At 39.5% G+C, this 18,034-nt stretch overlaps 1 protein-coding gene across 2 annotated transcripts in view; it reads right to left on the bottom strand.

Moving 5' to 3' along the window:
* znf385a (zinc finger protein 385A) overlaps nt 1-18,034 on the bottom strand; it is a 107,875-nt gene that overhangs the window by 37,388 nt on the left and 52,453 nt on the right. The window contains exons 2-3 of one of the 2 annotated variants that reach the window (XM_047381800.1): nt 13,735-13,883; nt 52-162 (exon numbers count right to left, since the gene is read on the bottom strand). In XM_047381800.1, coding sequence (XP_047237756.1) covers nt 52-162; nt 13,735-13,883 — 260 coding nt within the window. Of the gene's footprint in view, nt 1-51; nt 163-4,075; nt 4,525-13,734; nt 13,884-18,034 lie in introns of those variants that run through there. The other variant, XM_047381888.1, reaches the window with a different exon arrangement.

Here is an 18,034-nt window from a genome sequence, read left to right as displayed (position 1 = left end):
GACAGAAGGGTGAAGATGCTTTGTATGCTTTGTTATCTTATGTTCCTCTACCTCTGAGTTGAAGCGGATCTGGCAGACATTGCAGGAGATGACCGGCCGCTTGGTCTTGACCAGAGGCGCTCCGAAGGTGTGGTTTATCACAGCCTTCTGGACTGGGTCCATCTGAGAGAGGAAAAGACAAAAGAAAGGAAAAAAAATATGTTAGATGTAATTTATTTTCCAGGTGTGAACACCAAAAGTTCGAGAGCCATGAGTCAATAGGTCAGCTTTCCATAATTATGTGAAAGATAAATGTGACCTGGGACCTCTGTCTTTAATAGTTGAAGTAAGCATGGAGAAACAAAACTAGGATTAAACTTTAAACCTATGTGTTACATGTCTGCTGGACTGTGTGTTTTTCCTTGTGTTAGACCAACACGAAGTAGTACATAATTATGTAGTAAAAATTTTCTGTTGTTGTTATTGTTTTATTACCTAATTGGTCATCATGGTAATGCTACTTTAATAATGTTCTCTGACAAAGCTCTGATGCCTCCACAGAAGGAGCTAAATATGTAGTGAGACTGAATTACACAAAGGTCTATTTGCCAATTAGGTGAGTTCAAAGGGCTGTTGGATGTCTTTTTCTTTTTGGGCATATCAGAGTAAAGGGGGCTGAATACAAATGTGTGCCCCACTTTTCAGATTTTAATTTAGAAAAACACACAATTTTCTTATTTCAGTTATCTGCCACTTTGTGGTGGTTTATCACTTGAATAAGACACATTAAAGTTTGTGGTTATAACTTGGGTTAATGTAAAATAAAATAAAAAAACTGCTTTAAAGGTATAAACACTTTTGCTAGGCAGTGTATACAGCCAGAGATGATAACACACACAGACACACAGGACTGTTTACAATATTTTTCCTGTGTTTTATCAAGCACGTTGCTACAACCCAGACCCATGCATCTTGATCAACATGTGGCAACACATTGTCTCTGCAGTGAATATTTCAGCTATTACATTTAACTAACCAGCTTAGCAGAACCTTCAATGTGTCAGCTTTTAAGCCGTCCTAAATAAAAATCTGTCCCCGACACATTGATCTAAAAGGGCTCCATTCCAATTGTTTATCTGTGTTTGAAGCTGAATTTATTCAGCAATCACTGTTAGTTGACCTTAGCATTAGTGTGGATTTCCACCTCAGACAACTGTCTGGAGCAAGCCTGAAGCTAAACCGAGTAATATTTATGAAAATAGGTGTCTGGGTTTATGAAAGCAACAAAAATAAACTAAACTTTTTGGCGTTAAGAACTGAACTGCTTTGATGTTTGATGTTTTATTGAGTATTAGGTCATAATATAAAGAATGTTCTATTAGTTTCTTCAAGTATGATGGAAGACTGTTTTTTTGGGAAACTCTGACAAACACCAAATAGATCAATTTCATTTGAATTGTTCCCAAAAATATCTTGCAGCACAGTCTTAATTATGTAGAAATGGTTCAATAATTTGGGAAGTCACGTGGATCAATTTAACTAAAACCAATATTCAATATTAAGAGTCAAACAGAAACAAAAATTTCCTTGGAGCTTTTTACTCCTGACTCCTTTAAATGAGTAATCATGAAAACGAGCCTTAGACATTTAGTTGGGTAGGAGTAAACACAGAAATGCTCCATCTGGAGGAGATAATGAGTGATAGAGAGGAAGAATAATTGGAACAGATTGAAAAAATAAACTGAAGGAAAACTGGGAATGAGTCCAGCAACACAAAGATACAAAGAGTTAGAAAGAGGCCCGGTCCGGACATCCTCACATCACGCATTCTTATCTCATTTGGTTCTCTTTCTCATAGTTCACGTTCCATGACTCTCTCTTGTTCTCTCCACAGAAACAGTCTAAAGCTGGCTGACTGCTGTAAATTCAGATACTGATGCAGTTGCTTGTTCAAGTATTCAGACTTCCTGAACTCTTTCACATTTTTTCACATTACAACCACAGGCTGTGTGTTTTGTTGCTGTGTATCTGTGTATTTTGTTAAGGTTTTTTTATGCAAGGCCAAAACATAGCAGTGCCTAATTATTAAGTTGAAGGAAAAAGATACAGATGTTTCACACATTTTTGCACTTACAAATCTGTAGGTGTGATGTGAATTTGTATTTAACCTCTGCGAGTCTAGAGAAGAAGAGGTTTAGACAATTAAATCTTTGCTCATTTTCATTTTCAAAGCAGCTCCAACTGGACGGAGAGCATTTGTGAACAGCAATGTTCAGCGGATGTTCAGTTGGATTTATGTCTGAACTGTGACTGGGCCATTCAATCAAATGAATATTATTTGATCTAAACTATTCCATTGTAGCGTTGGCTGTATGTTTAAGCTTGTTGATCTGCAGGAAGGAGAACCCCCACCTCAGCCTCAAGATCTTTGCAGACTCTGTTGGGTTCTTGTCTCTGACTAGCTTCTCTTTCTCTGCTAAACAAAAACATCCCTACAGCATGTTGCTGCCGCAACCATGTTTGACCATGGGGGTGGCATGTTAAAAATGATGTGCAGTGTTGCACATACTTATGCGGAAAAGCTTAAATTAGCTTTAATCTTACCAGAACCCCGTTTTCCATGATTAATGTGTCCCCTACATGGCCTGTGACTGCAAGCAGGACTTCTCATTGGCTCTTTTTCAACAACGGTTTTCTTCTTGTCACTCTGTACCTGTACAACCAAAACTTATCATATCCACAGCTTCTTCCACCTGAGCTGTGGATATCTGCAGCTCCTTCAGAGTTACCATGGGCTTCTCGGCTGCTTCTCTGAGTAATGCTCGCCTTGCCTGTCCTGTCAGTTTGGCTGCAAACCTACCAAGGCATGGTATGTTTGCAGTTGTGCCATCATCTGTCTGTTTGCACTGATAGATTGAATATATTTATATTTTGTTTCACAACCTCACCCTACTTTAAATGTCTCCACAACTTTCTTCCTGATCTGTCTGCTGTAATCATTCATGGCAATGATCTTCATAATTTTAATATTTAGGTGACTTCTGAAGACAACTGGGTTCACAAGCAGGAGGTAGAGGTATCAGAGCAAAGATTGTAAAGCAAACATTGCATTTTCTTTCCACTCCACATGAATACTGTTACAAGGCCACTACACCTAGAGTTGGTTAAGTGTAGAGGAGACTTTCAACTGTGTGAACATCCCTAGAAAAACAGTGTCACCTTATTACACAATGCATTCATAAGCCACACACCAATATTAGTAGTCTGTCAAATGCAGCCTAAACTTCGCATCCTGGAAGTCATGATCTAACCCTTTCTTTCCGTGCCTGAGCAGAGTTAAACATGAGGCCGAGCAGGCGCGGTCCCTGTCTCACATGAATCATCGGGTTTCTCCCCAGCTCAGCCAGCCCAGCTCTCTGGGTGTGGGTCACCTCTGATCCATCAGCTCCATTCAGCTGTTAAAAACACAGCTGTCAGCACGCCTGTTTGGAAGGCCACTCCCCTCGTTTCTCACCCAAAACACTTTCTAAAAAGATGTTCTCATGAAATAGGAGTAGAACACGATGAAGCAACCGCAGAAGGATTTTCCAAAACACACTCACACACAATAATGAGAAATTTGGGAAGTAGTATTTCTGGAATCTGCTAGAAGTTGATAAATTAGACATGTCTTTGTCCATTTCATGAAAGCTCTGCCAGATGTGGCTAAACCACAAAAAACACAAGTTTTAAGACATCAACAACCCCACACAACTTTAAGAATCAACCAGCCTTAAAACATTAAACCATTTCCTAGCATTGCACAAAAACACAAACTTATTAACCTCATACATAATGGAGTGAATTTTGCTGTCATCTTCTCAAAGTTTGTTGCACATTTGATCAACTCACTAAAACAAAACCATGGAGGAACTGATTTCCTGCAGTAAAGAATGTAGTACAGTATTTACTATCACAAGACCCATTCTGCCAGCAAGGGAAACATTCCAGATAAAAGCAGCTTTTGAAGTATTAGTTCTGACACACTTTTGCATTGGTCCAAAAGATTAGAACACGTTTGGGTGGAAGTTTGAAAGAAATTATATTTCTTACTCACCCTCTTCTCCTCTGTGTCTTTGGAGACTTGAAGCTGCATTGCTTCTCCCGTGTTTGCGCTGCTCTCTGAGGTGAGTGTTTGGGTCTCAGCATGTGTGAGACTAAAGGTGTGCGGTGCATCTTTCTCACTCATTCAGCCTGTTGATACTGTGTCAATGCCCAGTGCAGACAAACTTTCAGAACACAAGGCTTAGATACATTGCCAATGCTGACTTTTCCTCTTTTCAGAACATCTCTGCCTTTCTTCAAGGTGTTACACCAGAAATCCCTCTCTTCTTTTCAGCACATGTCCTATCAAGTGCCTGGATTTGTTGTTCAGCCTCCTCCTCCTGTACTACTCAACTCCTTCTCTCAGACTCACGCTTCAGTGTATTTTCCTCTCTCTGCTTCCCAGTTTTCTCCTCCCCTTCTCTCTCTGGATCTCTGACTTGCTCTCCTTCCCTTTATGCATTCTTCATCCAACCAAATGCTGCTCGGATTAAGTTTCTAACTGTCCCTCTCCACCTTAGGTCTTCTTTACCTAGTCCCTTAATTCTGACTGTTACATAATGAATGAATAAAGCTCTTGTTACTTGTGATGGGTGTAGGTTTTTTATTATTATTTTGAAAACAACAATCTTACTCATCATAGAATATGTCAGATACTGTAAATGTTTTAGCAATGGTTTTTAATGTCTTTAATCTACAAATGAGAACTCATGACAAGACAGAATTTACTGAGACGAACTCAAACATTTGAAACACTAGGAGGTATTCATGTTTCGGGGTGTTTCACATTTAAACTTAGACATTTTGCTTGTTAATTTGAAAACTGGTCCAATGGGGAAAATGGTGACTTCACAACATACTGTATAGACCAGTGAGTTCAATTCAATTCAATTCAATTCAGTTTTATTTATATAGCGCCAATTCACAACACATGTTGTCTCAAGGCCCTTCACAACAGTCAGGTACATACATTCCAATTAATCCTAACAATTGAACAGTGCGGTCGGAGTTAGCTTTTTATTCAAATTGGATAAAAAGTTTTTCTATCTAAGGAAACCCAGCAGATTGCATCCAGTCAGTGACTTGCAGCATTCCCTCCTCCCAGATGAGCTGGCAGCAATCCCTCATACTGAACATGCATGTAGCGACAGTGGAGAGGAAAAACTCCCTTTTAACAGGAAGAAACCTCCAGCAGAACCAGGCTCAGTGTGAGCGGCCATCTGCCACGACCGACTGGGGTTGTAGTTTTGTCTGTGGTGAGCTTTTGTGTTAAATATGTTTCTCAAAATGAAGGGCCTCTCCATAAGGTTTTGTAAGAGGTTGTCAGATGAGGCCTACTAAAAGTGTCATTTCATTTTGTTATGTTGGAGTTGTGGAGCTTAAAATTTAAGTGTGGCTGAAAAAAGGGTAAAAAAAAGATCAATTAGATATAACCTATAGTCTGTAAGCTGATATTTTTAAGGAGTTATATACTAAAAATCAGGGGATTTGATTAAAGGTTTTTTCTTTTACAGTGTATGACTTTTTTAACCAAAATGGTAATAGTTGTATGATGACAGGCATTCAAAAAGGGGCACTAAAGAAGGAAAACATACTAATTTAAATAAATACATGAATAAATAAAAGAACAAATGTTGCAACTTATCAAAGCATGTTCTTTTCTCTCTTAAATTCATGCAAATAAAAACTTATTTGCATACGAGATCATCTGGCTGCATATTTTATTGGTGTGGCCTCAAACCTCCCGCCCCTCTTGGTTGCACCACTGTCCAAATGATTTCAAAAAATGGATATGTTTAAATACCTGTAATTTCTACAATCATTAAAATGCATGATCTGCAAATAATACCAAAATTTGCAATATATACAAATTTAAGTTGGATTTTTCCTCAGCCAGTTATTGTCATGATCATTGGGACTCTGGTGTTGTGTTAATTTTGTGATTTTGTTTTACATTTTAGATCTTTGAGGTGTTTTTAGACGTGTGGACAGTTTGTCCTTAAAGAGCCTAGTTGCTGTGTTATTTTGACAATCCGACTTTTTTCATTTGTTGTGGCCCATATAGTACCTGCTTTTCCTGTTACACCTGTTAAGGAGTCTTTAGTCACTTCTGGTCTTGTAATCTCATGCTTGGTTTACATATTGTTTCTCATCAAACACTAGATGCAATATTTAAATCCCTCCCAGTTTTGTTAGTACTTTGCCAGATTCATCTGTTTTTCATGTCTGTGACGCAGGTTTAATCAAAAAAGTGTGACCTATTATTTTATTAAAGATCCCTTTCAACATGCCTCTGTCTAATTTCTGCGTGCATATGGGTCCTAAACAATAACTCATAACAAATCCATTGAAGAAATGCATGATTTTAAGAGACCTTAGTTAAACCACCAGGAAGGAAAACACCTTTATGAATCTTTTGGATGTGTCTAAAAAAGGCTTTACACAGCAACACTGAAACATAGATATTTTTTTTTCCAAAAGGGCAAAGCAACTTTGAATATATGCCTCCAACACAAACATGTTTTGAGACCTTACATTTTGTAAGTTTGTGTAGATTCTCAATCATCCGGAACATGACAATACTAAATGCTTAAATAGAAGGCAACTGGATTCCTTCTCTTGTTCCTTGGAGGTGCTCAACCTCTCATCCAAAAATCTTCTTCAGCTCTGAACATGAGAGCACACGCTTTTTAAGTTGTAGTCTGAACAGTCACATTAACAGGACCATTAAAGTCCCTGTTTGGGTTGTTAAAGTCACACAAGTTACTGACCCAACCCTCCATCTAGTTCAACAATTTACATTTTATGGCTTTTTTATTTAAATGCTTAAATATTACTGTTTTAATTACCCTTTGTGTTCATTTACGCACATCATTCAAGGCTCAATATATTTTTTGTTGAAAAAAAATACATTAAAAGACTAATTAGAAAAGGGCACAAATTCATGCCAGAAAAGTACCAGTGAGGAAAAAATTTTGTTTAACCAAATATTTTAACCTTGACAAAAATTGTAATATTATGTTACAGTTCCAGTATTTTATAGCTCTGCTTTAGGAGCATGTGTGGAAGCTGGCCCTAAAATGCAAGGACGTGGGGCCACAACAGGACAACCTGGAGCAGAAATAAAAATCAACCTCATCACTGTCTACAGGCACATTGAGTGAGACAAGCAGCTAGAGGACAAATCCCATTAGAGGACAATTAAAGCTGTATTTGGCTTTAGGAGATGCCATATCTCTGCTATGGGACTAATAACCATCAGTGTGGAGGGGAGTCTCATTATAGCTGCACAAACACAGTACAGATCAAATATTTTTTTAAAAAGACTGACAGAGGTACCCACTGTCAGATGAACAGAACAATTCATTCAGCTGAGCTTCATCCTCTTCACTGAAACAATCTGTTTTTAAATGTGTATGTGTGTTGCTACAGAGAGGCATATAGAAAGCCTGCAGACACTCTCATTTGCTAATCTTCCTGTAGAATTTTACTAATCTGTAGAATACTCAAACATACAGTACAAACCAAAAGTTTGGACACACCTTCTCATTCAAAGTGTTGTCTTTATTGTCATGACTATGAATATTGTAGCTTCACACTGAAGGCATCAAAACTATGAATTAACACATGTGTATTTATATACTGAACAAAAAAGTGTGAAACAACTGAAAATATGTCTTATATTCTAGGTTCTTCAAAGTAGCCACCTTTTGCTTTGATTACTGCTCCTCACACTCTTGACATTCTGTTGATGAGCTTCAAGAGGTAGTCACCTGAAATGGTTTTCACTTCACAGGTGTGACCTGTCAGGTTTAATAAGTGGGATTTCAAGCCTTATACAGGTCCTTCTCAAAATATTAGCATATTGTGATAAAGTTCATTATTTTCCATAATGTAATGATGAAAATTTAACATTCATATATTTTAGATTCATTGCACACTAACTGAAATATTTCAGGTCTTTTATTGTCTTAATACGGATGATTTTGGCATACAGCTCATGAAAACCCAAAATTCCTATCTCACAAAATTAGCATATAATTAAAAGGGTCTCTAAACGAGCTATGAACCTAATCATCTGAATCAACGAGTTAACTCTAAACACCTGCAAAAGATTCCTGAGGCCTTTAAAACTCCCAGCCTGGATCATCACTCAAAACCCCAATCATGGGTAAGACTGCCGACCTGACTGCTGTCCAGAAGGCCACTATTGACACCCTCAAGCAAGAGGGTAAGACACAGAAAGAAATTTCTGAACGAATAGGCTGTTCCCAGAGTGCTGTATCAAGGCACCTCAGTGGGAAGTCTCTGGGAAGGAAAAAGTGTGGCAGAAAACGCTGCACAACGAGAAGAGGTGACCGGACCCTGAGGAAGATTGTGGAGAAGGGCCGATTCCAGACCTTGGGGGACCTGCGGAAGCAGTGGACTGAGTCTGGAGTAGAAACATCCAGAGCCACTGTGCACAGGCGTGTGCAGGAAATGGGCTACAGGTGCCGCATTCCCCAGGTCAAGCCACTTTTGAACCAGAAACAGCGGCAGAAGCGCCTGACCTGGGCTACAGAGAAGCAGCACTGGACTGTTGCTCAGTGGTCCAAAGTACTTTTTTCGGATGAAAGCAAATTCTGCATGTCATTCGGAAATCAAGGTGCCACAGTCTGGAGGAAGACTGGGGAGAAAGAAATGCCAAAATGCCAGAAGTCCAGTGTCAAGTACCCACAGTCAGTGATGGTCTGGGGTGCCGTGTCAGCTGCTGGTGTTGGTCCACTGTGTTTTATCAACGGCAGGGTCAATGCAGCTAGCTATCAGGAGATTTTGGAGCACTTCATGCTTCCATCTGCTGAAAAGCTTTATGGAGATGAAGATTTCATTTTTCAGCATGACCTGGCACCTGCTCACAGTGCCAAAACCACTGGTAAATGGTTTACCGACCATGGTATCACTGTGCTCAATTGGCCTGCCAACTCTCCTGACCTGAACCCCATAGAGAATCTGTGGGATATTGTGAAGAGAACGTTGAGAGACTCAAGACCCAACACTCTGGATGAGCTAAAGGCTGCTATCGAAGCATCCTGAGCCTCCATAAGACCTCAGCAGTGCCACAGGCTGATTGCCTCCATGCCACGCCGCATTGAAGCAGTCATTTCTGCAAAAGGATTTCCGACCAAGTATTGAGTGCATAACTGTACATGATTATTTGAAGGTTGACGTTTTTTGTATTAAAAACACTTTTCTTTTATTGGTCGGATGAAATATGCTAATTTTGTGAGATAGGAATTTTGGGTTTTCATGAGCTGTATGCCAAAATCATCCGAATTAAGACAATAAAAGACCTGAAATATTTCAGTTAGTGTGCAATGAATCTAAAATATATGAATGTTAAATTTTCATCATGACATTATGGAAAATAATGAACTTTATCACAACCCTGTAAATAGGGTTGGGACCATCAGTTGCGTTGTGCAGGAGGTGGATACAGTACACAGCTGATAGTCCTACTGAATAGACTGTTAGAATTTGTATTATGGCAAGAAAAAAGCAGCTAAGTAAAGAAAAACGAGTGGTCATCATTACTTTAAGAAATTAAGGTCAGTCAGTCCGAACAATTGGGAAAACTTTGAAAGTGTCCCCAAGTGCAGTTGCAAAAACCATCAAGCGCTACAAAGAAACTGGCTCACATGAGGACCACCCCAGGAAAGGAAGACCAAGAGTCACCTCTGCTGTGGACGATAAGTTCATCCGAGTCACCAGCCTCAGAAATCGCAGGTTAACAGCAGCTCAGATTAGAGAACAGGTCAATGCCACACAGAGTTCTAGCAGCAGACACATCTCTAGAACAACTGTTAAGAGGAGACCGTGTGAATCAGGCCTTCACGGTAAAATAGCTGCTAGGAAACCACTGCTGAGGACAGGCAACAAGCAGAAGAGACTTGTTTGGGCTAAAGAACACAAGGAATGGACATTAGACCATTGGAAATCTGTGCTTTGGTCTGATGAGTCCAAGTTTGAGATCTTTGGTTCCAACCACTGTGTCTTTGTGCGGCGCAGAAGAGGTGAACGGATGGACTCTACATGCCTGGTTCCCACCGTGAAGCATGGAGGAGGAGGTGTGATGGTGTGGGGGTGCTTTGCTGGTGACACTGTTGGGGATTTATTCAAAATTGAAGGCATACTGAACCAGCATGGCTACCACAGCATCTTGCAGCTGCGTGCTATTCCATCCGGTTTGCGTTTAATTGGACCATCATTTATTTTTCAACAGGACAATGACCCCAAACACACCTCCAGGCTGTGTAAGGGCTATTTGACCAAGAAGGAGAGTGATGGGGTGCTGCGCCAGATGACCTGGCCTCCACAGTCACAGGACCTGAACCCAATCAAGATGGTTTGGGGTGAGCTGGACCGCAGAGTGAAGGCTAAAGGGCCAACAAGTGCTAAACATCTCTGGGAACTCCTTCAAGACTCTTGGAAAACCATTTCAGGTGACTTCCTCTTGAAGCTCATCAACAGAATGCCAAGTGTGTGTGGAGCAGTAATCAAAGCAAAAGGTGGCTACTTTGAAGAACCTAGAATATAAGACATAATTTCAGTTGTTTCACACTTTTTTGTTCAGTATATAATTCCACATGTGTTAATTCATAGTTTTGATGCCTTCAGTGTGAAGCTACAATATTCATAGTCATGACAATAAAGAAAACTCTTTGAATGAGAAGGTGTGTCCAAACTTTTGGTCTGTACTGTATAACATGTCAAGAGAATACTGAGGGCTACAACCTTCTCCGCAGTGTTGGACCATTTGTTTGCTGAATATTGGACCATTTTCACGTTGCTGGACGCCACTATGCCCTTTTCAACGTCATCGGCCATTTTGTACCGCAGGATAGCCTGTTCCTACAAATCCCGGCGGGCACCGTGGCTGATATGACGGGGCGTCCAAAGTCTGACGTCACAAGACACTATATAGGAAGGCGCCCATTTTGAAAACTCTCCTTCAGCTGGAGACCGTGACACGGTTACCAACATCTGACGCATCATCTGGAGAAGAAGACGTCCCACGTGGTGTCTTCACTTATTCTCCAACAAAAAATTCATAACTGAGGTTTCTGGAATAAGAAGGCCAGAGATTTCACTTTGCCGATCGAAGACGTAAGTTTAACATGTAACCAAAACCACAGAGTTTCAAGGAGACGCAACCTTCCCTCCTTGCTTGGTTCTAGTCGACTGACGACGGTCAGATAATTTTTTTTTCCTTTTTGCCAAGGAGGCCAAAGGATGAAGATTGACTGCTTTCTTGGAGTTTAACTGCAGACGTGCAGCAACGCTTCACTCCCCTTTTTTTCTCTCTCACTCGCTGCCCCAGAAGGAAAACTTCAGCAAGTAAAACCCATCCTTTATTTTAATTTGTTTTTTTATTTCTTTATTAGGAATAGCCGGGCAGGGTAGAGGAGATTTTTGGTGCGATTAGAGTCGCCATTTAGAGTCTAATGTGTTCTGAATTGTATGTGCATGCCATTGTTGGTACTTTCGGAGACCGCGTGTCTCGCAAGTGTGTCTTTACCGTGCAAACACCTGTGCGCAGGTGCGCTGTGAAACTGAACTGTTATAATAACCTCATGGTGAAATTCACCATTTTCTTTGTCTTCAACTTTACTGCCCACTAGCATGCTGCCAAAAGTTTTATAACGCTTTGTTTGCTCACCCTCGCTTAGAGTTGGGGGATGTTTTATGACTGAGTTGCAGTTTGAGCTCCGCTCCCAACCTCCACTCACCACCACATCCCTTTGTCATATTATCATTTTGCCATAACTGCTGGTTTGATCTCATACACACCCACTGCTGTTTTGTTTTATTTTGATTAGTTACATATTTTGTCCTTTTGTGTAGAACTTTGCATGTTTGAGTAGGTGAAGATTATTAAATTGGAAGAGCAGATTGTATCAGGGCTGTGATTTAATAAATATTCACATAGATAAACAGAAGGCGTTTTGTGTTTATTTTGTGCAAGAGTGAATCGTCAGTCAAAATAAGGTTGAAGTTCCACACGTTTCGGCAGAAACGGTCGATTAAACAGTGACATCTCTGGTAATAGTTATTAATTATTTATTACTGAGTATTTAAGGGTTGTAATTATCAAAGGCGTTGAGCCAGAATTACAACACCAGAAGACATCTCTGGTCTCGATTCATAAATGAGGATTTTGGTTAAGAAATTAATTTTGTCAAATTATGATTTTTTTATTATAATTATTGATAAAGATTAATTAATCAATAATCATAATTCCAACAGCAGAAAAACATCAGTATTCGTTAGTAACTATAGTTTCCTTTGTTTTGCGGCTTTCCCTATTACAGAGTACTCTACAAATGCAAAAATCACTGCAAGATCAACTTCAGGTAATTCATTTTTTTCTTCAAAACATTTAAACCAGTCAGTCAGTCAGTCATTTTCTACCGCTCTAACCAAGCATGCTTAAGTCAAAAATCTGCTATAATTTTATAAATAATATACAAGTCACTCAATCCTCTATTGTTTTCTATGCAAATAGGGGTTAAGGTCTTGTGTGTGTTTGCAAGCCTGTCCGCCTGAGGTCAGTGTCCTCCAATCCTTTCCTATGGCTCCCTCTCCTGGCCAGAGACCTGAAAAACATCACTCACTTACTGAAGCTGTCTCTCAGCTACAACAGCTTTTAACATCTGCTGAATCCCTGTGGACCTTCAGACGTACTTAGCTCTCTGAAGATGAGGACGGGGAACAGAAAAATGTGACCAAAAGCCCACAAAAGAGTGAGACACACAAAGAGAGAGGGCTCTGCTAAAAGGAGCGAAAGGGAAGACGGAATACCTCCATAATTCCAGTGTCTCCATGAATCCACATTTGCTGCTTCACACTTCACATGCTGCCATGTGACTTAGTTCAGTTTGGCTGTGAACATGCTTCCTTTTCTTTTATTACGCACCAAGGGCTATTAAAATGACTTTATTATTAAAGCATGTTAAATTATGTATAGAATGCATCCCTGCATTGACAGGAATGTTTAAAGTGCATGGTAATATTCTGTTCCCCTTTTGCAGTCTGCAGCCAAATATCCCAGATGACACATGGGGACATGGCCCAGGAATGATTTTACACATTGCTGACAAGAAAGCTGTTGACATTGTTCATTGGAGCCTAAAGGAGCAGACAGTCCACATTATGCTGAGCTGGTGAGATGCTGAATGTCTCTACAGTCTTCTCAGAATGATGCTAGTTAGAGCCAGAGGGAAGAGGGAGTAGGAAGATCCCTCTCTGTTCGCTCAAAGTACACAACACTTCAAACAAACTGCTGGGTTTGAAGTGTGCAGCTATAAGGATGGCCTCAGAACTCCTCTTTAATTATTGCTCTTTGATTTTAGGAGGAAGGCGCAGTGTTTGCATATAAAATATTAGTGTTTTGGGAATGCCCTGCTTCGTTAATATACAAGCCTGTTCGGCTCTGTATGCAGTTTCAGACATGTCATAATAAAATTTAACTATTGAAAGACATATTTCTAATGCTAACACAGGCATCTGTATGTATGGTGCAGACAGTCATTAATCCCATGAAATTGTGGAGAAACTGGTGTGTGTTGTGCCTTCAGTGGACAGTTTAAAAGACTGCAGCGTGTTGTGTTTGCACATGTCTGTGTCAGTTCTTACGGTGTTGAAGTTGTGGAAGAGACTCATGCTGTGCGGAGGTGGGCTTTCCATAGAAAACTGTAGGAAGGGCTTCATGTCCAGGTGGGGCTGGATCATCGTGGGGGTCCGCAGGAATGTCGGCACTGCTGCCCCGGCCCGATTAATGCCTCCTGAACATAAAAAAGACAAGCACTCAAAAAGACATAATCATATGTTCTATCCTGTGTGAATGAAACACTTATAAAGCTACTTTATTACTTTCTAACATTTTGTAAAATAACTAGGCATGTATGAAAATAAAAGTGAGAGACCGAAGAGACGGTTATTATTCAGATAGGCTTATTAAGCTATATTTGGTCAGCTTACTGATATACAGTTCAAACCATTTATTTACATACACTGTATAAAAATACATGTTTTGGTGTTTGGTTATTATTGCGAAACATTTCATATGCATTTTAATCAGATCACAGGACATGTCTACAAAACAAAAATCTTTGACCCTGTCTCCATTTATACAAACTGTATTAACAAACTAGTAATGGCTTCTTCCTTACTGGGTGGCCTTTCAGGCCCTGTCAGTACAGGATTCATTTCATTGTGGCTAATGAACCTCCCTTACCAGTTTCAGCCACCATCTTCACAATGTGTTTTTGCTTTTGTTCTGGGGTTGATACACACATTTTGCACCAAGAAATCTTTGGGATAACTAGACCTATTCTGGCTTATGAGCACCCAGAATAGGTTGGCGCTTTTACACTGTCATGATAGACCCAAATGGCTGCTGTTCATTTGACTGTAATGAAAGACTTACAAAAGAATATGAAAAACTGGATTTGGAAATCTAAAACTAAAGATAAGAGTCTGCAATTTTTTGTGAAAAAAACAAACTGATATAGTAGACATACTAACTATCGCTAATACATTACAAGATACTAAAGGCAGATTACAATGTCATCGCCAAATTATTTTGTCTTTGTTAAAACTCAGTAAAAAAAACTGAGATTGTAAATGTGCCTCAAATCTCTGATCCATCTATCTATCTATCTATCCATCCATCCATCCATCCATCCATCCATCCATCCATCCATCCATCCATCCATCCATCCACTAAAACAGCTTAGTAGGTAACAGGCAAGTAGGTAAGGTACATCCTGGAAAGGTCACCAGTCCATCACAGAGACACACAGGATAGAGAACCATGCATCTATACACACATACCAAAGGGGCAATTTAGACAAATTAAATGACCTAACAGTGATGTTTTTGGATTGTGGAAGGAAGCCGGAGTACCTGGAGAGGACCCATGAATGCACAGGGAGAACATGCAAACTCCATGCAGGAAGACCCCAGGCTGAGGTTCGAATCCAGGACGGTCTAGCTGCAAGGCAACAGTGCTACCACTGGTTACTGGTACATATCTCGTGCAATGCAAAGTTATTTGTGCATCTGATGCATTTTTCGATGTAAAAACACATAAACCAAAACTAGATAATCAAGTAGAATAAAGTAATGACATAGAGGATGTGTGAATTCCTGTCATCCAACTTCCTGCCAGGTTGTTTTCTTTTCTACTCTCTTCTTCTGGGAGATATCTGCTGCTTTATGGTAATGAGTTTCATCTCAGCACAAGCTGCTTTATGTCTGTGTAACTTCCGTGGTATAGTTGTGTCTAGTGGCTCTGATTTCTGCACTCATACTAGACAGAAGCTGTTTGCATTCAACTGTGTGTGGCTTTCCTGTGGCTGAACAATGTAACCATAAACACACAGAGAGAGAAAATTGACATATTGCATAATAAGCTGATGTCTAACACTTCTGTTAAAATACATACGAAGCTCTCTTAATGATACCCAGCTCCATTTTCTCATCAGTGTTCCTTCCTTCTTGTCCTTATCCCCTTCTCCTCTTCTCTAACCTCTATCAAGGATGAGAGTGATGGGGCCCACATAGCAAAACTCAGCCTCAGCAAGCTCTTAGATTAAGCCTCTTAATATCCGCAACTGGATTTCTGTGGCTTTTAAATTCCCTTGAGACTTAAAGCTTTGCTGCACTCCTTTTTGGGATTGCTCTAAGCTACTCATCTGCTCGGTTACTTGCTCTCCCCTCGCTGTATTTCTAACTGCGATTCATTTCACCACGCTGCCTTCCCAGTTTCCACAGGGTAATGTGAGCATTATTTGACACTTCTGCTTTTTTATAAAGTCAAACGTCAACCAAAATTATTCAGAAAGCATAATATGACTGCTGTATAGACAAATATGATGTTACCGAATGGAGACTCAAAAGTTTGGATTAGAGCGTGTGGGAGGGAAAGGATACAGAGATTGAATGTTTAAGCGAGGTGAAAATGCTGCCTCAGCTGAAGCTTGGCAGCCTTCTGCTGCACATCTGTAGGCCTGAAGATGTGGAGGACTGTGTCATTACCCCTAGTTAGGCATGAAAGAGTCCTTCACAAAACAAGCAATCAATTTTCACATGCAAACACTTGTATGAGTTCATAAAACTATGATCCCAAACACCAACAACTCAACATCTACTACTGACAGAGTCTGCTTTCAGCAAGGACCTTCAAAATACCCTTCACAGGACTCTTCGGTTTAGCCACAATAATCTCTATTACAATGTAGAAGTCATCCTAAACCTTTAAATATTATTGTTTTTATGACCCTGAAGTGTTATCCACAGAGAGGTTTGTCTGAATGTCTGTCAGTATTTTCAAATAACTCAAACAAATGATCTTATTTTGCTAATTCAGAAAGCTTGTAAAATAATGATTAGTCACTTTTCAGTAATAATTAATCTGAGTTTTAAATGTGAAGACAGATTGTTTTGAATCTGTCTCTCTTGTCTAATAAATCTGTAAGATGTGGCTAGTGTGAAGGAGACCCACATAGTCAGATGTCTGCTTCTGATTGACTGATAAATCTATGAATAAACCAATATAAACCCTTTTCATATGGTCAGGTGTAACACAAAGAGCTTTACAGAGGTTAAAAACAGAAGGGCAGACATAGAAGCAGCACAGACACATACAATACAACTTTGTTTATAAAGCACTTCAAAAACAACACTGTTGACCAAAGTTCTATGCATTGATAAAAGAGCAAAGTAAAACAAAAAATACAAACAATTAAAGTTCTAGCAAGCATAAAAACAACATACATGTATGTATCAAACATACATTGAAATGATCAAAATAAGTAAACAAACAGATAAAACAAATAGCGAATATGCATTGATAATGACGGGATAAACAATTAATGTGAGAGAAATCAATCAATCTCAGAGGATGATGAACGTTGGAAATGCAATAGTGTAACTTATTGTTTCCTTAGGTTACAACTCCTAACTCAGTTCTGAGTCTCACTGAAAGAAGCAGTATTAAAGAACCAACTGTAGCTTGTCCAACCAAGTCAAACACTAGCTTGATCTACTTACCAGGTTCAGTATTTAAAAACACTCTTTTTTGCATAAAACACTGTGTCACCTTGGTCTAATTGTCTAATGACATTCCTAAAATAAATGTCTTGTTTTTCGTCCACACTTCCAATGTGCTCAGCACCACTCAGCGACCTTCTTCAACCGTCTTTCTTCCTTTGTCCTGTGAATACAAAGCTAGGAACCACATAGGAAATCCAGCGAACTGGACCAGAACCAGCAACCAGCAGCTACATTGAACCAAAGTGGGTACTGTGAGCGAACCATTACGCTGATTCCCGATCAGAAAGTTGGCACTATCATTTCTGTTATTCTGTGGCAGTTCTGGTTTGAGAAGTATCAAAGGCATTTCTTTAACTTAAATACATCATTATAACATAAACTTTATTGTGTTCAATAATTCAGTAGATTCTTAATCCAATTCATTAATTTTATTTGAGTTTTTTCATCTAATTGTTGAGATGTTATTATTTGGATGATGCTAAAGAAATCCTACTGAGTATTTATGCTTCTGATAAAGATTTCAAACTGGGGGGAAAAGATTTTATCCCTTTGTCAGATGTATTGAAATTGATTGTTTATATATATTGATATAGTTTAATACAGCCTTTCCACAACTGCTACAAGAGAAACAAGTATTAAAACTTTTGCCTGTAGTCAACAATGAGCTGGATTCTTTTAGCCTTTCGTCATTATGATACAAAAGTGTAAGTGTTTACCCTTTGCTTATTCCACCTTTCAGTTTTATAAAAAGCATAAACATACAGTTTTGGGTCTTCAAAGCTTGTAAAATTTGCTGGGTTGATGAGAACAGATATGAGGTCCTCTCTCTGTTCTGTTGTCCTCCTCTATCTCTGTGAGTGGCGACTGCGGCTCATTC

Source organism: Girardinichthys multiradiatus, chromosome 1 (genome assembly GCF_021462225.1).
Source record: "Girardinichthys multiradiatus isolate DD_20200921_A chromosome 1, DD_fGirMul_XY1, whole genome shotgun sequence".
NCBI lineage: Eukaryota > Metazoa > Chordata > Actinopteri > Cyprinodontiformes > Goodeidae > Girardinichthys > Girardinichthys multiradiatus.
Note: the sequence above shows the minus strand (reverse complement) of the source record. Positions and strands in the feature narration are given on the sequence as shown.